Genomic DNA, 19,276 nt, shown 5'->3' with positions numbered 1-19,276 from the left:
ACGTGGTAGACCCTTCCACCAACATGGGCGGCCAGGTGGCAGGACGCTGGTGGTAGTTACTGAAACGTTATTTGCAGGACCCCGCTAACAGAAGACAAGGGGCTTCCCTCCCCTTCAGTATGGGGGCTGCAGCAGTCACCGTTTTCACTGGCTACATACTTTTGCCAAGTTGGTCTTTCTCCATTTCATGTCTGCACCTCCCTGATCCCTCCTCCCACAGTTCCCAAAGCATCAGAAAAGGGCACATGGTCACTTATTTATTTTTGATACAAATGTACATGACACACGTCTTGACAGTCAGCCCACCCACCACCACACAGGTAGAGCCTGGCCCCTGGGACAGAAGTGGGGCAGGGAGAGGAGCTGGTAGGAGCTGCCATCTGCCTCCCCAGGCTGCAGGGACCCAGACACCGCAGGCGCTGGCCTCTCGGAGGTCACAGGGAGGGGCTCTCAGCTTCGTCGGGGACCCCGGGGAGCCAGCCCCAGGCTCGGGTGCTCAGTTCTCAGCCCCAGCCGGCACTTTCCCCCTCCATAAGGGAGGGGAAGAGAGATGGAGCAAAGTGGTTTTCCTTTAAGTTCATAGAGGGTATGAGTGGGGGGGAGCAATGAGGGGAGGCAGAGGGCAGGACCCAGCTGGTTCCCTCCGGCAGCCCCTGGCCCCAGGATGGGGGGGGGGGTCAACGCCCAACCCTGGTCCCCTCACCCCTCACGAAACCCCAGATGGGCCAGGCCTCTGGAACGGCACTGCCGCCCCGCACACTCACACGCAGGCACACTCAGTTACCACAATGTTAAAATTAAGGAGTGGAAGAGAGGAGAGGAAAAAAAAAAAGATTAGACTTTTCCAGTGTTTGCTGCTGGGGACCCCGGGAACACAGGTTGGGGCCTGTGCCCTAGCTGGGGCCGTTTGGCATTGGAGGAGAGAGCAGCAGGGGGCTGGTGGCTACAGGGTGGGGACATCCACAGGTATTATGTACAAGGGGGGATGCCCCCCCCGCTCAGCCCCCAGGAGGGCTGGACTGGCTCATGGGGGTGGGGTGCATCAGGGGAGCTGCCCCACTTGGAGTGTCCCCACCCAACCCTTGGCTGAGGGTGCCCCCGAGGGCGTGGGGTTGGGAGTGCCGCCTTGCAGGCCCCTGCACGCTAGAGGGGTAGGGGGGCTATGTACAGGGAGGGGTGCATGGAATGTGGGGGCAGAAGCTCCTGCCACCTCACCTCCCCATCCTTGGGGGCTCAAGGGGGACGGGCACCAGGGCACCTGGCTGCCGGGAACAGTGGCAGCGCTAAGGGCACTTGGGCCGGCGGCTCGGTGGGGGTGGGGATGAGTGTCTGGAGTGGCCCAGCTCCCACGGCCAGTGAGGTCCCAGGGTGCGGGTGAGGGTTTGGGGACAGTGGTCACTGCTTCTTCTCGCGGGTGGTGATGGTGACCAGCTGCTTGGCGGCCTTGGCGATGTCGTAGGCGCACTGGATCACCTGCTGAGTCAGCAGCTGGAAGTCCACGGGAGCGCCAGGCTCTGGGGGCACCGTCTTCCGGCACTCGCTCTGCAGCCGGTAGGCGCTGGCGTTGAGCAGCCGCAGCGAGCTTCGCACAGGCTCCAGGGCGGGCCTCTGTGGAGGAGTCGGGCCTTGGACGTCAAACCAACCACGAGCCATGATGGGACCCCAAGGGTCCAGGGATCCAACTAGGCCAGTGCCGTCAGACTCTCCACACCCGCCCCACCCTGAGGCACCCCCGCCCCTCCAGGTCCCCTCTCTGGCCCCTGTACCTTCGGGAAGAGAGAGGCCATCTCAGTCACAGCCAAATGGATCTTCTCTGAGCAGGGCACGAAGCTGGGCAGTGGGGGGGGAGGGCAAGTGAGGGAAGGGTCCCAGGACAGCACAGCACTGGTCCCTCCCTTGTCTTCTGCAACACCCCAGAGGCCCGCGTGAGCCTCTGCCCACCTCTATACCTGTCATGCTTGAATTCCTGGGCCGCCCGCAGTAACTCCTGAATGTTCTTGGTGACCTGCTCCGTCTTCAGGATGACATCCTCCGTGCTGGGAAGCCCAGGGTCGAGGTCGCCATCCAGGCTTTCCAGCTCCGGGTGGAAGTCCTCTTCCTTGCCCAGCTCCAGAAACCTCTTCCCTTCCAGGCTGGGGTTAGAGAGGGAGGAGGATTCCAGCCGTGAGTGAGGGCCCTTGCAGACACCCTCACGGACGCTCAGGGGCCACCATCCCCTTTCCCCACGGAGCCTCACCCCAGCAGCGGGTCCCCACTTTGTGTGTTCTCATAGTCACTGTCTGCGCCGCTGCCGTGGCGGGAGAGCTTGCTCTGGAGGGCACAGGGCCGGGGTTGGCAGGTCAGGGGTGTGTTCGCGGACCCCCGTCACCTCACCAGCACACCTCTCTCTTTCAGCCCGTCCCTCCCTTGGGCCCTGGGGATGCTCGTTACCGTGTGGCGGCTTCCTTCCTGGGAGCACGACAGCAGTGGGGAGGAGGGAGTGAAGGGCACAGCTGAGGCCGACACCCCCTTCCGGATCTGAAACCCAGGCAGGGCTGGAGTCAGTCTCCTCCTCCCCACCCCCCTGCCTTTCGGCTTCCCTTCAGCGAGGCTGGGACCGTGTGTGTCCGGTCACCCTGTGCCCAGTGTCCCGCACAGAGCCTGGCATCCGCTGGGGCCACCTATTTGTGGGAATGGACCCACTTCCCAGGCCCTGCTTACCCGGTAAAGGCCGGCAGGGACGTGCACTGAATAGATGGCGTCGTCCTCCAGCTCCTGGGGGTGGCACAGGGGGGTCACAGGGGGCCTTGTGCTGGTCCCAACCCTGTCCCCACCCCACCCCCCCTGGGGCCCGCAGGCGGCTCACGGTGCTGTGGAAAGGCTGGAGCCGGGTGGTGAGCTCGTCCCCGGGCGGGACCCCAAAGGGCTTCAGGGCAGAGCCTGGTTCATACATGGAAAAGGCCTGGCGGTCCCTGCGGTGGGTGCTCCCGCCAGGCCCCACGGGTGCGTGCTCAGCTCGCTCGCTGGGGAGGGGGGGTGTGGGCATCGGCCCTGGTGGCTGCCGGATCTGCAGGTTCTCGGCCTGCAGCTTGTGGATCTGAGAGTGAGAGGGGTGTCAGAAACCCCGGGCAGCACCGCCGCCTCCCGGAGCGTGCCTCTTCCCCACCCAGCGGGCCCGGGAGCCCCCTCCTCACCTCCCTCTGCAGCCTCCGGAGCTCATCACTCAGGCTGCTATTGACCTTCATGAGCTGCTGCACCTTGGCCTCGGAAGCAGCCAGGGCCTTTTTCAGCTCCAGGTACTCTTGCAGCGTCACAGCCCCGTCTGACAGGTCTGAGGAGTCCATGCTCTGCAGAGGGAGATGGGCCAGTCAGCCCCCTCGTTGCCGCTAGGGCCCCAGGATATGAGGAGTGTGGGGGGGGGGTGTTGGGGTGGCTCTCGGACCCGAGCTCTGTTGTTCCGCGTGGCACCAGCACTGCGCAGGGGCTCCTGGTCTGTGTCCTCGTCCGAGGCCACGCTGTCGTAGTCGTGCTGGTCGTCCAGGTCACTCTGGCCCCGCGTGGACAGCTCAAGGTTGTCTGAGGGCACAGGCTTGTCACTCAGGGCCCAGGGCCGCAGCCTGTGCACCGCGCCACCCGGGAGGGAGCGCACCCTGGAGCGGCGCCCGTGCCCTTCCCACCTGTGGGGCTGCCCAGGCTCTTGCCCTGCTGTCTCCTCTTGGCCTCGCTGAGGATGTCGATGATCAAGGTGGCGAACTCCCGGGCGTTAAAGCGGGCCAGCTTCTGTCGCCCCTGGGAGGGAGGCAGGGCCGGGCTGGTGTGAGGAGGCCCATGTGGCTGATGCGAGACGTTGGGGACAAAGCAGCCAGGCCATCCAAGGAGCCCAGCCCAGGGTGATACAAACGTGGAGGGCCTGGGGGGAGCTCTCAGAGGCTGGGCAGCGCCCAGGGGCTGCTCACCGAGGGCTCAAAAGAACTGCCTCCTCCCTATTCCCACATCCCGGAGCCAGAGGCCAGGGCGAGCCAGAGGCGAGGGCAAGGCCTCGGCCAGGAGTGGGGACCAGCAGCAAACAATGGCCTGCCTGCCGGAAGGGAAGGGCAGGGCCCTGCAGTGGTGACCCAGCAAGGGAAGAGATGGCCCCAGGCCCCATCCAGCCAGCTCACCTGATTCCGTGTGGCTGAGTACTCGGGGTTCACTGGCAGGAAGGGCACGGCGCTGCGCTCGGTCACCAGGGTGCTGTGGTTCTGGGTCGCCAGCCACACTGTGGGGGAGGGGCAGGGGCGGACTGTCCACGGGGGCTGGGCCCGCGGGACAGGCCGGGGCAGGAGGGCCAGAGCACCGCCTTCTGAGCTCCTTCCCAGGCCCGAAGGGCCCCCAACACTGGTACTCAGAACACAAGTAGTTTGGGCCAGGGAAAGGCAGGGCGAGGCCAGCTGGGGACTGACAACAGAAGAGACTCCCTCCCGCCTCTGGGCTGGAATCTGCTATAGCCAGGAAGGAGGGATGGAGGGGCGGAGCAGGGCTCAGGAGAGAGCCAGAAAGGGCGGCCGCTGGGCGGAGAGGAGCCCCAGTCCAAGGGGCTGGGGAGAGGAGCAGGCTGGCTGCCTCCAGCTCGGCAGCTCTGCCCACTGGCTGGGGCCGCTGGGCTCCCAGCTGGCGGGGCTCACGGGCAGGCCTGCCAAGCAGACCAAGCCAGGCACCTCTTCCTAGTCCTGGCGAAAGAGCCACCCAGGCACCAGCCCTCCCTGACTGGCAGGGCCTCCATCCCCTCTGCCGAAGACTTCCATGCCCTCCTGGCTCACCAGCGTCATTTTCCCTTCGATCCACCTCGTCATACACGTCCATGGCTAGTTCCTCAAAAAGCCGGTTGCTGAGCTGGAGGCAGAGAAGGGGACCCGGGCCCTGTCAGTTCAGCCAGCCCCAGTGCCCACCGAGCCAGTGCCCCAGGGCCTTGTACAATGTGGGCAACGACTTGTGTTCCCCAGCTCTCCCCCCGTCTCAACTGGAAACCAGGGTGGACAGGGGTCTGTCTGCCCAGCTCTGAGGTGGGAGAAAGAGGGAGACCAGGGCAGACAGTTAGTGCCCCTGAGGGTAGAGACTCAGGAAGTCCCCTGGGAGCCATAGGAGGGCAGAGTCAGAGTCACAGACGAACAGTGGGAGGTGGGAGACAGGAGACTGGGGAGACTAGAGGGTGGGGCAGTCACAGGAACAGAGGGTCAGGGATGGGGGCTCCCTGTCTGAGCAGACTCACCGCCTGCAGCTTCTTCTTGGCAGCTTTGGCCAACTCGGACAGGTCCAGGCTGTAGACGAAGGAGGGAGATGGGCACAGGGAGGAGGGGAGAGGCCAGATATGAGAGGCAGCCAGGCCCCTGCCAGTGACCTCCCAAACATGCAGGGACCCCAGGGAGATGACACCCCAGGTGCTGCACATCAAGTGCCTCTCTGCCCCGCCCCTCCTCCAGGGCCTGCCCCCGAGCAGGCACGTATACCTCTGAGACATGCACTTTTGCCGAGATCTAAGTCCAGAGGAGGCAGCAGAGGAAAGAACAGGACAAGGTGGCAATTACCCAGGAGCAAGGCACACAAACTCCCGCGCCAAACTCAGACCCAACTCCGTGCGCATGCCAGACCTGAGTGTACCAAACCCAGCTCGTCTTCCCCCAGCCCACTCCTCAGCGGTTGGCGTGACCCAGTCGCCCTGCACAAATGTCAGCTCCTAGGAGTGCCCTGCAGCCTCCTGCATCCTCAGGCCATGGCCAAGCCTTCCCAGGTGCTGCCATTTCATCCTCCTGCCTGGTCTTTGGCAGCATTTTTCACCCATCTTCCTGCGTCCAGTCCTGCCCCTGCAATCCTCTATTCAGCCACAAGCCAGGGCATTGTGGACACATCCGGCTGCGCCATTCTGGCCTTAGAAACTTTTTCAATAATAGGGTATGTATGGCACACTTCAACAAAAAGCTCACTTTAAAAATATGCTAAGGAATTCCCTGGTGATCCAGTGGTTAGCATTTAGCACTTTCACTGCTGGGTCCTAGGTTCTGTCCCTGGCTGGGGAATCAAAATCCTATAAGCCGTGTGGCGTGGCAAAAAAAAAAACAAACCCAAAAGCCTTAATGCTTTGCATGTACTATCTTATTTAATGTTAACAGCCCAGAAAGATAACTAAGGCTCAGAGAGGTTAAGGAGCCTGTCTGCACTTACACAGCCAGCCAGTGGCAGAGCAGACTCCACACCTCCATGTCAGAGCCCCTCTGCTCCCTCGACAGTCCCAACTCATGTCAGGGCTCAGCACCAGCCACTCTCTCCCCCCCACCTCTCGTCCAGTCCTGCTCCAGGGATTCCCTGCCTCTCCCATGCTCCAGCCTCATGGTCTGCCTGCAGCTCCTCGCACAGCACTCTCACGTCTGTGCCTCTGCCTCTCTGGCCGCACTCCCCACACAGGGCTGCAGTTGACTAGGGCCCTGGCCACCCTGTTGGGATGGTGATACCCCTAAGCACCCGGATCACGCTTGAGGTACCTCTGTGTTCCAGGGCCAGCAAGAGCTGGCCCCGCAAAGGTGCTCAGCTAGCATCTCATCGAGAACCCGCCTATGTGTGTTTACAACACACGAACACACACAAGCAGACACACACACCAGGCAGAGTCAGACCAGAGAAACGGGGGGAGTCTTGGGGGTCTCAGAACAGAGAAGATCGGGGGCTCGAGGGACCTGAGGGATCCAGGCCTGACTAGGGCTGTCTGCCCACGTGGGCTTCGGAGCAGGAGGGAGCCTCTCCAGATCCTGGCCAGCAAGCACAGCTCGGCCACAACGGGCAGCCACCAGGTGGCGCCAGCGCCCATCCTGCGCACGCGTCCCCCACTGCCTGGGCTCCTGGGGCCTCTCACACAAGGGGTGGACAACACCTCTCCTGGCCTTGTGCCCCCAGCCCCTGCCGGATTTCTGAGCACACCACAGAAGCCTGGCAGAACCCCAAAGTTAGTCAAATTCCTGGGGTCCACCACGTTTTCACTGAAGAGCAAAAATCTGTTTAAAGATTTGACAGTTGGGGTCAGTGCCCCTAACAGAACCCAGAGTTCCTGGTCTGGGGGTTGGGGGGCTGTTTCTTGCACTCAAGCCCTATGTGCTTGACAGCCATGGGGGTCAGGCTGCTGGCCACAGGCTGAGTGGACATTTCTTACCTGCCTTGGGGCCCAGCATTAGGGAGTGAAGACCAGACTGTGATAGGCTTGTGCTTCCAACCCCTGAAGGGGGGTGGGGGCAGGGGTGCAAGGTCCCTAAAGCCTGAAGAGTTGGGGGGTGGGGGTTCTGGGGTTGGGCATCCTCATGGCACCCAGCAGCCTCTGGGAAGGGGCATCAGGTGGGCACTCACCTGTCTGCCATCTGTGGGATGATGTAATGCCCATTCTTGTGATCTGAATAAAAATAAAAATGCTAAGTCACTGGTGCTGGGTGGCCTCAGCAGCTAGAAGCCCACCCCATTGCCATGAGCAGGACTTGGCACCCAGAAGGGACAGGGGAAGGGAGGAGGGCAGGCTACCCCCAAGGGCCCTGGGAACTGGCTGCAGTTATGCCCACCCCCACTCCCTACCCCAACATGCTGCAGCCCAGAGCCTGCAGCGATTTCACAGGAGCCAGTTGCCTAGCAACACTGTTCCCCAGCGGGCTCTTGTCACCATGGCACCTGCTGCTGGGGTGTGTCTGGGTCCCACCTGCCTGGCCCTGCCAGGCCCGCCCCACACTCTGCTCACCCGGCTTGCGCCCACAGAGATAGAAGGCCAACCGGTCAGTGAGCTCGTACTGGCACTCGACTAGCCGTTCCGCCAGCTCATGGTGCCCCGCCTGCCTGTGGGGAGGTCACACGGCTCAGCCCTTCAGCAGCAGTCCATTGCCCACACCCAGCCAAGCCTCACCCTTTGGCTGGCCCTTACCTGGCATAATCAATGGGTGTACGGCCGTTAACATCTGGGGAGCCAGGGTCAGCCCCATACACCACAAGCAGCTCGGCCTGCAGCGTCTGACCTGCCTTGGCAGCCACATGCAGAGGTGTGGTGCCCTTTTCGGGGTGGAAGAAGTTGGCCTGGGCGCCCAGGGATAGCAGGCGCAGACATGTCTCCAGGTTGCCCGTTCGCACGCTTGAGTGCAGTTGCTGCAAGGAGCACAGTGTGCAGTAAATGGGTGTGTGCCCCCACCTCCCCGCCACAGCACCTGGTCCAGGCCCCCGGGACTCTGGCCAGCTCCCAGGACCTGGCTGCAGGCAGGTTGTCAGGGAGGACTGAGGGCTGCACTTCATGCCCAGGAATCACAGCTGCAGTCAGTCACCACTGACCGACCGCGAGCATGCAGTACGCTCGGCTTAGAACAGACACTGTCCACGAGGTAGATACTCTTTCTTTTCCATTTTACAGATGAGAAAATGGAGGCTCTGCCCAACGTTTTCTGGCTCTTGGGTGGCGGCTGGATGATTTTAGCCTTGCCGTGTGCACTTGGAGCAGAGGGGCCTTGATCGCACGTGGCCTGAGCATGCAATCCTGTCCTTCCACTGTGCCCACTGTTCTCGCCTGACCTGGCTGCCTTGGGGACCTAGGGCTCAGTGGGGATGGCATCATGGGTGAGGATGGGTCCGGTCCCCTTCCAAGGTGCCCCACAAACCTTGCTGAGGTCTTTGGCGGTGACTCCGTCATCGTCCCGGCAGGGCAGCTTGTGCACAAAAGCCAGCATCTGGTACTTGGCCCTGATGAACTCGGACTTGATGGGGCTGCACGGGGCACGCAGGAGGAAACGGGGAGCAGAGTGGGAGAGGTCAGGCACCCGGCCACCTCCCAGGCTCGTGTCCCGACCACACGGCCGCAGCCCCCACCCCTCACGCCCAACTCACTGGACTTTGTCTTGGGGGTTGGCTTTACGCCGGCCGCTCTGCACCTGCGCGGGGTCCAGCAGGGAGTGCTCCCAGATGGAGTTGGCCCCGTTGCTGGCAAGCGTGTGCACCATCTGTGGGCAGGAGGCACCAGAGTGAGCATGCCCACTGTGTACCAGCAGACACCTCCGAGTCCCGGACTGGACGCGGCACCAACAGGCCTACTGTGTGCCTGGCACTGTCACACCCCCAACTCAGTCTGGCCATCCAAGGATGTGGGTCCAGTTGAGCACTTCAGGGGTCGTGGTGGGTATGCTGAGGCTCTCAGCGGTTAAGCTCCATACTGCACGTTCAGGAGTGGCAGAGTTAGGGTGAACACCCAGGTCTGTGTGGCTCCAGTCCTGGTGGCCTTGTCTCTGTGCCCAGGCGGCAAGGGGCAGGACTAGGCTCTGCTGTGGGTGGGGGGCCCCAGGCAGCTGTGTGTGTGGGCACGGGGGAAGTGTGCCTGCGCTCAGCATGCCCTATGGTAAAGACAGGAAGCACCCCGGGTACCTGCAGCAGGGTGGGGGGCCAGGCGCTGTGGCGGAGGTGCTTGACAATGGAGATGTGGCGGCCCAGACTCCGGTGCACGCTGCAGCACTCGTCACACACCAGCACACCCCTGCTGATGGAGGCCCAGCCGGGGTCTGCGGGGTGAGCAGGGACAAGGGTCAGCCACAGCCAGACATGGCTGAGCCTCCCGAGCACGGCCCTGGACCTGCACTGTGCTTAGCTCTCCACGCACAATTTGCACACTCAGTCCCCTAAGGATTGGGGAGCTGGGCCACTGAGGAGGGCGCTGAGCTCTGAAGGAGGGCGGGAGGGACTCCCCGAAGGCTTGCTCCAGCGGCCACTTACGGAGCCAAGCCCTCTCCTACACGTCTCTGCCCCCTGGGGAGGTGTGGTCCCCAGGGCCTCCTCAGTGGGCATAGCTTCCTGTGCTGCAACCACTGGTGCCAGGACCACAGTCCTTCTCCAGGGAACAAGACTGCTGCCCTAGCCCTGCCCCTGGGAGGCAAGAGTCCCCAACGACTGCATGCCACACCCCCAGAGACACTCCTGTGTCCGGACCGGTGCCACAACTCTCCGCACCCAGGCTTCTTTTGGAGTCACTGGCCCACCTGTCTGACCCATCACACCCTCCAGGGGTGCCCGCGTCTGCCCTCACCTGGGCAGTAAGAGGCCTTTTCATGGCAGCCTCCCACGACCATCACTGATGGGTGAGCTGGAGCCCCGCTTAAGGGGGATGGAGGGGGCAAAGGAACTAAAACTGCCCGAGCACCCACTGGGGACCAGTTGGGTTTGCCATCAGTATGGCGCCTCTAACAACTGTCAGGCAAGGCGGGAAATACTAACCCGCTTCACTGACAAGGAACCCGTGTCTCGGAGATGTTAGGGTGCTTAGTCAAGGCCACCCAGCTCATGAGGGGGATTGCTGGGATGTGAACCCAGGTATTTAGATGTCCACACCAGCTGCTTTTGCAGCCCCGAAGTGAGTGACCCCAAGTGGGCAAGAGCCCTGGGAGTCACTCTCTACTCTTTGAGAAGTGAGCTTTGCAAGCAAGCAGAGGGACCAGAGAAGGGTGGGAGCTCCTGGGGTCCTTCTCAAGGGCAGCAGAGATGCCTCCCACCCCAGGCCCCTTGCGGGAGGGGGAGGAGACAGCTGCATACAGCTCAGGCTGCGGAAAGGTCATGGGGAGAAAGCAGCCATTGTGTGTGGCCGGAGAGTGGGGGCGGGGAGCCACTCTCCCAGGACTCTCTGCTCTGCCCAGCCCCCTGCCCGTCTCAGAAGCCCCATCCTGGGGGGTTGGGTGGGGGGCTGGCTCTCTGCCTTGCCCCTAGTGCTCAAATTGTCCACAGTGGTCCCCACTGGGGGAGGGGACAGGCTAGGGGTGATGAGAGCCTCTCTAAGCAGAAGGCAGTTCTCAGGCCCCTCCCTGCGAGGACGTCCATCAGCACTCCCCAGGGCTGTGAGGAAACTGAGTCAGCGCAGCCTGAGCTGCGATGGTGTCTTCTCTGCAGCACAGAAACAGGAAGAGGAAGGAGCAGCCCCGCTCTCTGGGTCTGGGTTTTAGGGATCTGCCCCCAAAACAGGGCAGAGGGGTGCAGCAGGTGCCCCCACCCAGCTTCATCGGAGGCTGACTCTGGGGGCCACCATCTCTGCCAAGAGGGGGAGCCCTAGAGCAAACAGGAGCGCTGGCTTGACCCAACCCGTCTGGCCTTCAGGCATGGAAAGCTCCCTCCCCCGCTCCAAACCCCACTGGGTCAGGGGTCTGCCTGCTAGCCACCTCCGGCCAGCCCAGGCAGGAAGCTGGAAATGACGCAGCCCAAATTCCTCTTGTTGAAATGGTGGGGTTTCCTGTCAGCAGGGAGCCGCCCAGGCCAGGATCATAAATGGGCCGCTCTGAGGCCTCCACCCCAAGACCATGGTCCTCCCGGAGGAGCCAGGCCTGGACGGGCTGGCCAGCCATCCAGCACCAGAGCTGACACGGTAACCCTTAAAGGCGGCAGGGACCAGGATCTGGGCAAAGGGGTCCAGCTCTCCACTCTCCCAGCCTGGCGGAGGGTCTTCCCTCCTACAGTGACCTGAACCAGGTGGGCAGGGGAATCCTGCCCTGGTCTGGGGCACAACGGTGCCAGCTCAGTTCTGGGTGACATAAATGGGTCACTCTGCTCCCTACTTCCTCTGCCCAAGGGGTCTGGGCCTCCCACAGCAGGTGCCCCCATGCCCCACCTAGGCCAGTTCGAAGCTGAAAGGCCAGGAAGGGGTTCTGAAAGTCAAATGGCTACTGCAATTTGAGATTAAGGGACCCGTGCCCTCTAAAAGGCTTCCAGGACCAAACTCGGGGCAGAAAGGACAGGGAACGTGAGGGTTAGGGGGTGCGGCCACCTCCTCAACATCTGCCAAGTTTCCCCGCCCAGTTGGCAGTGGCGGGTGGGGCTGGGGCGCAGGGGTCCCGTGTGTGCGCCAAGTGGCAGAAGTCCTGGAATAATGCGAACCAGCACCAAGCCCATGGACGCCTCTCCTAAGGGGAATTCATGCTGCTGCTGCTACTGCTGCTAAGTCGCTTCAGTCGTGTCCGACTCTGTGCGACCCCATAGATGGCAGCCCACCAGGCTCCCCCGTCCCTGGGATTCTCCAGGCAAGAACACTGGAGTGGGTTGCCATTTCCTCCTCCAATGCATGAAAGTGAAAAGTCAAAGTGAATTCGCTCAGTTGTGTCCGACTCCTAGCACCCCATGGACTGCAGCCTGCCAGGCTCCTCCATCCATAGGATTTTCCAGGCAAGAGTACTGGAGTCGGGTGCCATTGCCTTCTCCAGGGGGAATTCATACCACTACCCAAAGCCATCAGTGGTCTCTGGGGCCAGTAGCTAGCCTTTCCTATCTAGGCACCTAGGCAAGAGGGAGAAGCCCATCATCTTGAAAGCAGGCAAGAGTAATCTACTCCATGGGGACAGAGGTCACAATGGCGGTTCCCTGTGGGGGCGGGGGGCGGGCCTTGACACAGAAAGCCCTGTAGAGTGTTGGGCGTGCTCTACTTCTGGATCGGAGTTGTGGCTACAGAGTTATGTATGTATACAGGTAAAGACTCATCAGGTTACAGAGGAGGATACAGGCACTTGGTTGTACAGAAGTTGTGAGTGTGTGCTAACTCGTATCTGACTCTCTGCAATCTCATGGACTGTAGGTCCCCCCCGCCGTACCCCCTCCAGCTCCTCAGTCCATGGGATGTTCCAGGCAAGAATACTGAAGTGGGTTGCCATTTCCTTTTCCAAGGGTACATAAGCTGCACCTCAGTGAAAGAAAAAAGCTCAGCATTCACCCCAGCCCACAATTTACATCATGAAGAGACAAATGAGATTGCAGGTTCCCAGATGTCTTTAGCTGGTGCCCAGCCTTGCTCACTCAAGATGCCTGTTAAGATGGGCATTGTGAGGGCTTCACGTCTGTGCCAGGGGCTGCCTGAGCCAGGGGGCTGCCCGGGGGCCCAGGTCGCAAGAGGCAGGCCCTTAGAGATGAGCTGGCTGTGCGGCAGGCAGAGTGGACGGGCGGGACAGGGGAGACACACATCCTCCAGGGTTCGTTCCCAAGGCAGGCGCAGTCACAGACGGTGCCTGGCGAGGCAGCACCAGCCGCCAGGGCCGGCAGCCGTGCCATGCTCACAACACACTCAGACTTGTCTCATGCACCCAGGCCTGGGAGGAGGATGGAGCTCTTTGGGGTCAGGCTCATCTTACCTTTTACCTCAAGACCCCGCAAATTAACCAATCACAAAGAGACCATGACCCCACTCCCAGGGCTGGGTCTGCAGGGCTCTGAATACGGTGAGAAGCCTACGACTTCAGGTAGGAACCACATACCAACGAGGGGGCTCCAAATTGCTAGTTTCCCTCCAGCTGGGCTAGAACCTGGGCTGTTCTAGGTCCCAGACTGAAAAATGCCCCAAGGAGAAGTCAGGGTCCTGAGAAGCCTCCAATCCCTTGGGGGAATGCCTGCTCTGTGCTAGAAACCATGCTGGGTGCTGGGGTGAACAAGACTTTATCAGCACCCTGCACGCTTCACATCCTCACCTCAGCACCTGCCTCCTCCTGACCTGCTTTCTGGATCGGGGCCGAGGTGGGGTGGGGGAGGGGTTCCCAGGAGCACACAGGACTCTGTGGGATGAGGACCGGGGATAGGAGCCAGGCACCCCAACACATGAGAGACACACCACTCCTGCCCATGCCCACTGGGCATACAGAAGCTTCTAATCAAGTAGTCAAAGGCAATGGAGAAAGGACAACTGCCTTGCTAATGCTGCCCTATGTCCCCCTGCCCAGAATCAGGACCGCAGACTGGAGATGGGACGGTCCTCAAAAACCATTTTTACTCCAACTTCTTGGCCTCAGAGTTGAGGAAACTGAGACTCAGCATGTTTTAGAAAAGTCTTGCCATGAGTCACAGAGTAAGCTAGAAACAAAGGCAACACAAAAATCCAGGTTTCCACGATAAAGTGTCTGTTAAGCAACCCCCTCCCAGCCACACCTTCCCTCCCCACCAACGCTCCTTCCCTCCTCCGCGGGGGAGAGGGGCAGCCTGGCAGAGGGGTAGGCGGGCAGAAGGGCAGAACAGCCTCGGACCAACACACAGAAGGCAAGCTCTCCTCTTAGCCCTTAATCCCCCAGACCTGCCTGCAGTTGGGGGGCAGGAAATAGTAGTTTCTAACTAACCAGAGGTAAGGACACCCCACATCCCTGGACACACAGCTTCCTCAGGGCCCTCTAGACCATGACATGCCCTGAGAGGAGGCCTCAGGGTCACAGCCACCCAGACCACCATGCTCCTGCCGGGTTCCCACAGTGCCCAAACACTCAAGCTTGGAGCCATTGAAACCACCAGAGCATCTGTGGGTCTCAACCTGTTGGGGTCCTGTTGTTATTTACTCTCTCAAGACGTGTTCGATTCTTCTGCAACCCCATGGACTGTAGCCCGCCAAGGCTCCTCTCTCCATGAGATTTCCTAGGCAAGAGTACTGGAGTGGGTTGCCATTTCCTTCTCCAGGGGATCTTCCGGACCCTGGGATTGAACCTAGGTCTCTTGCATTGGCAGGTGGATACTTTACCACTGAGCCACCAGGGAAGCCCTGGGCCTGTCCAAAGGGTGGCAGGAAGTTATGGGCCACAAAACGGCACCCCACACTCTCCACTTAATTGTGCCCAGAGTCCTCCTGGAGTTCATGGACCGCCCCCCCTCTTGAGCCTGCCCGGAGGTCTCCCAGGGAGATAGCTCCTTTTCTAAAGAGAGGATGGTCAAGGGCCAGGGCTTCGTTTCCCCAAGCCAGCTGCGGAGCCGATCACGGGCAGTATCCCCCAGCATCAGAAGGGAGCAGCCTTTCCGGGTCATTTCTCCTCACTTCCTTGGCAGGTCAGGGGGGTTTCACATCAGCCTGGACCTGACTCGGTGGGAAGAAGGGAAACAGCACGGAAAATACAGCCGGGAGGCAGGCCACAAAGCCAGGTGGGTCCCGGGAATGTAGGCACCCCTCCGCATGCTTCCTACCCATTTCTGGTCAGGCTGGGCTAGGGGACAGGGAGAGAGGTCTGTGCCCAGGCTGGGGTATGGCCAAGCCCATCTTCCAAGCAGGCCTTACTAGAGCACAGGAAAAGCTGAGGCTCGTTGTCCCGTTACCAGGCCTGCGGACACCTCAGGGGACGATGCCCAAGCCTGTGGTGGCCCTGAACACCAGGCCCTGCGAGGAGCCTTGGGAGCCAGGGGCAGGGAGTCCTAGGAGAAGCCACCCCGCCGTCTGCTCCCGAGAAAACAGAATCCAGACAACCCCCCACCCCACCCCGGCCCATCTGCCCGCTTTCTGCCCCTTGCCCTCCGCCACCCTTACGGGCGCGCAGACCACGAGAGCAGCAGGTGCAAGACGCGGGGGTGGCCCTGAGATGACACAAAACCACACTCGCCCCCACCTCCGAAGCCCGGCCGGCCTCCGCCAGTACTCCTGGCCACCCTAGGCTGGCGCTTCCGTTTGGATCCAGAGATGGAAGGCGGGGGGAGCGGGGGAGGGTGGGGGGCGCCAGCTGAGGGGCGGGAGGCGGCGCCGGGAATGTCCTTCCTCGCTGGTCCACGGACGCGAGCAAACCGCGGCCCCCCGAGCGGCCCTCCCTCCAAGGACGCGGCTCCGCAGCGGCCCAGGCGGGGGCCGAGACCCGAGGCCGGAGACCGCAGCCCCCAGCCCCGCCCCGCCCTCCGGCCCCGCACGGCGCGCCCGCCAGGCCCCGGCGCCCGCCCGGCGGCGCCTCGGTGCACGGTCCCGCCCCCAGCCCGGCCCCGCTTACCCGGGGCGCTGCAGTCCGCACACACCTCCGCTCGCGGCCCCTTCCGGGACATCCTCAGCGGCGACGCGGCCGCAGCCCTCTGGGCCAGCGTGGGGGGCGCGGGCGGCGGGCCCGGGCGGCGGCGGCCCCTGCTGCCCGGCCCGGCTCCGGCAAGGCCCCGGCTAGGCTCCGCGCGCCCGGCCAACCGTCCGCCCCCGGGGCTGGCCCGGAACCCGCCGTGCCCGCCCGCCCGCTCGCCCTCGGGCGCCCTCCGCCCCGCGCCGCCCCGCGCCGCCCCGCCGCCGCTCGCTCTCTCCGCCCCCTGCGCGGCTCCGGGCCGCTCCTGCAGGAAGCGGCGCAGGCCCGGCCCACCGGGGGAGGGGCGGCCCGCACACCCGCCCCGCCGCCAGGCCCAGCCCGCCGCGCCTCCCGGAGAAAGGAAGCCGGGAGCGCGGGCGGGAGGGGGCGGGGGCGCTTAAAGGGGCCGCCGCCGCCGCCAGGCCCGAGCGCGCAGCGCCGCCTGCGGCCCGGGCCTCGGTGCGCCCCTGCCGCCGAGATGCTGCGAGTTCGCCTCACAGCCTCGTCCCCTTCATATTCGAGGCTGAGGGTGGCCTGAGGAGCTCAGGCCCAGGGACAGTGACCCCTGGGGATCAGAGAAGAGTGAGGAGCTGGAGGCCCCGGCCCCCCTTATCCAGGGGCTGTGGTTCGAGGTACCTGCTTGTCTGTTTGGGTTGAATTGTGCGTCCCAGTCCTCCCGTGTATCCACATTTGTGTGCCCAGGTGTGTGTGTGGTCCCACTCTTGCTGACTAGCCCACTGCCAACAATATGGACGGCCAGGTGCCAGAGGTCGTGCAGTGAATCCCCCAGTCTCCGGGCTAAAAAGACATCTATCCGTCCTCCATGCTTTCATCCAGAGAGAAAAGAATCTGGACAGTTTTTTTTTTGAAGACCTCCTGAGGAGTGAACACTGTGCCTGTGGGCAGAAATAGCCACTTGGTAACAGTGTTGTATACATCAACGGTATTTCTGAGCCACCAGGGGTGTGTGTCCAGGGCGTGGGCATATAACATATAGGGATCCTTTCTGTGGTGGTCTTTCTTCCTGGACTTCACGGGGAGACTGACTGGAGGGTGGGGGTGACAGGGAGAGGAGGCGCAGGCCTCACATGGGTGCACCCCTGCACTGAGCATGCTCCCCCTTACACGTGTGCCCCACGTGCACCCAACCCCCATCACTGCAGCAGCAAAAGGCCAGCGCTCTGTTTGTTGGGAGAGGGCGAGGGTGCCCAGGCCCAAGGGCCAGGGTAGTGGTGACACGATTAAGGCAGGTTCCCCAGGTTAGGGGAGGGTTCCCCATGGCCGGGAGTCCTGCTCAAAAGCAAGGGGGCTGGAGGGGAGTCCTTGGGCAGGGTTGTTGGAGTTGGCTCATTTTATCCCGGCGGTGCCAGAGCAGCAGTGACTTGTGGGTGGCAGGCTGCTTCCCTGGGGGAGACAAGTAATGCTCATGAGTCACACCACCCGAAATATATGCAAAGCTGCCTCCATCGCCTTTCGCTGCAGCCCAGATTGACAAGTTTGTTTGAGATTGCGATCCACAGGGTGTATTTATAATCGCACCTTAGAAAAAAATTCTTCTTGCAGGCATCCCCTCCCCCCATAGCCAGCCGCTCATCTGGCAGGGTTTCTGCGAGCAAAGATACCTCGCGGGGTGGGGTAGCGTCGGGGGGTGGCACCACCTGCCGCCCCGTGGTGCACCCTCACCGAGGAGTCAGTCTGTGGGGTTGGTGGCCCCATCCCTGGTGATGAGAGGAGTGGCCTGGCCGCTCTTGCTGGGCGCCCAGCCCACGAGCTGTGGCCGCCCGTTCACCCCTGATCGACCCCCAGCTATGGAATTTCATTTATTAAATGTCGAGGCGGCTGCTGGCAGCCCCATTGCTTGGCTGTCTTTGTTTCTCTGCTGTGTGGGCGCGTCTCGAGCACGTGGCAGCTGGAGCGCGCAGGCTGGAGGAAAAGCGACCTGGGTTTAGAGTCCAGGGCCACTTGGCGAAGAGAAACTCCGGCTGCCCAGAGGATCCCACCCCCCCAATCCAGGCTGAGCGCCCCGCCTCCTTGAGCTCCAAGCCTTTTCAGGGGAAGAAGGATGAGTCATTCGGTTCCCCCGACCCCACTAGCCCCATCTCCTGGTTGGCCCTGGGACTACCGGGGAGTGGCCGAAGCACGGATCCACTCTCCAAACTTTGTTCCCGAAGCCCCCAGACCCGCCACAGACGAGCTTCTGGGCCTGGGGCTTAGGGATAAAAGGGTTTCCAAATTTCCTTTTGGAGACTTCGCCACCTCAGGAAGCAAGACAATTAAAGAGGAATCACAACAAGATTGTGATTGTAAAAACAATTTAATGAGGAAATGTACAGGCATTCTCCCGGCCACTCCTGCCGTCCCTTCCCCGCTCCAGCCCCCTCCCCAACTCCGGCGGCAGCCACGGCACTCTGGTGACCCCTCGTGGTGGAGGTGGGCAGCGGTCCCCGGCGGCGGGAGACGCCAACAGGCTCCTCCCAGCCTGGAGAAAGGGGCGAGGCAGTCCACTCCATCGTTCCGCGCCGGGGCCTGGCACCGCAGGGCGTGGAGGAGGAACGAGAGAAGACCACACAAAGAAACCTGAGAGGCACGGAGAGTTTGCAAGCTTTCGCTAGCACCTCCCACACAAACGCTTCTTGGATTGTTCTAAGTGGGGCTGGTATGGAATCCCTGATTCCTGTCTTGTTCTAAGGTGGGCTCCAGAAGGCGCAGTGCCTGGTCCCGCCACCTGGGGGACGGTGGGAGGGATAGGCCTGGTGGGCCTGGTGAGGGGAGGGATGAATCATTTCCAGGTCAGTCGCCATCCTTAGCTAACCCCAAGAGGTAGTATTAGAGTCACATTTTAGAGGTGAGTGGTCTGAGAAAATTTAAGCAATTTGCCTAAGGTCAGGCAGTAAAGATGAATAGGAATTCAGGTTCCCTTGGATACCCCAGTCCCTCTCCGCCTCCAGGGGCTGGGCCAAGCCCCAGGTCCTTCTAGCCTCTGCAATAGGCTGCCCTGAAGGGCAATTCCACTTTTATCGAGGCATCTGCAAGCACACTCGTGGAAAGATTTCTCTGCCCTGGAGTCATTCAGGAAGGAGAAAGTCTTTGGAACCAGTGCTTCCTCTCCAGAGGGGACCACACGGGGTGGAGGTGGGGAGCTGCCACCTGCTGCAGTCTCTGCGCAGCCCCACTCAGGTCCTTGCAGAGAGCAGCGTATGGGGGGAGGGGTGTGTTCTCCCATCCTTAATAGACATCGTCTTTCTAATGTCAAATGCAGAAGATGGAGTTTAATTTTAAAAGAAGGCAGGGAAGACTCCTACGTAGTATTTCAGGTGCTAGATTTCTGGTTGCTCCAATGACCCTTGGCACTGCACACTAACGCCCCGCATCTTTCTCAGGACTCCTTCCACCAGTCACTCTTTTCTTGGAATCTGGATCCTGCTCCCATTCCACTGGGACCCAAACTCAAGCCTGAAGGCCACACCTTCCCGCGCCCCCTAATGCTTGAGGAAGGCCTGTAACCCCGTCCCTCCCCAGCA

At 61.8% G+C, this 19,276-nt stretch overlaps 1 protein-coding gene across 2 annotated transcripts; it reads right to left on the bottom strand.

The window, feature by feature from the left end:
• Positions 1 to 244: 244 nt before the first annotated feature.
• GIT1 (GIT ArfGAP 1) lies at positions 245 to 16,006 on the bottom strand. 2 transcript variants are annotated; one of them, XM_070390323.1, is made up of 21 exons: positions 15,699 to 16,006; positions 9,385 to 9,518; positions 8,854 to 8,966; positions 8,628 to 8,733; positions 7,907 to 8,124; positions 7,727 to 7,821; positions 7,348 to 7,390; positions 5,466 to 5,492; positions 5,228 to 5,276; positions 4,779 to 4,851; positions 4,140 to 4,237; positions 3,657 to 3,768; positions 3,422 to 3,555; positions 3,174 to 3,326; positions 2,846 to 3,076; positions 2,701 to 2,754; positions 2,431 to 2,517; positions 2,237 to 2,310; positions 1,950 to 2,132; positions 1,767 to 1,830; positions 245 to 1,608 (listed from the first exon to the last, which is right to left on the bottom strand). In XM_070390323.1, the coding sequence occupies exons 1-21, from the start codon at positions 15,748 to 15,750 to the stop codon at positions 1,396 to 1,398; spliced, it is 2,313 nt and encodes a 770-aa protein (XP_070246424.1). In that variant the 5' UTR covers positions 15,751 to 16,006; the 3' UTR covers positions 245 to 1,395. The 2 variants fall into 2 exon arrangements, with proteins under 2 accessions (XP_070246424.1, XP_070246423.1); XM_070390322.1 differs by lacking the exon at positions 5,466 to 5,492 and having other exon boundaries at positions 15,699 to 15,897.
• Positions 16,007 to 19,276: the final 3,270 nt, after the last annotated feature.

The sequence above is a fragment of the Bos mutus genome, chromosome 19, assembly GCF_027580195.1.
Source record: "Bos mutus isolate GX-2022 chromosome 19, NWIPB_WYAK_1.1, whole genome shotgun sequence".
NCBI lineage: Eukaryota > Metazoa > Chordata > Mammalia > Artiodactyla > Bovidae > Bos > Bos mutus.
Note: the sequence above shows the minus strand (reverse complement) of the source record. Positions and strands in the feature narration are given on the sequence as shown.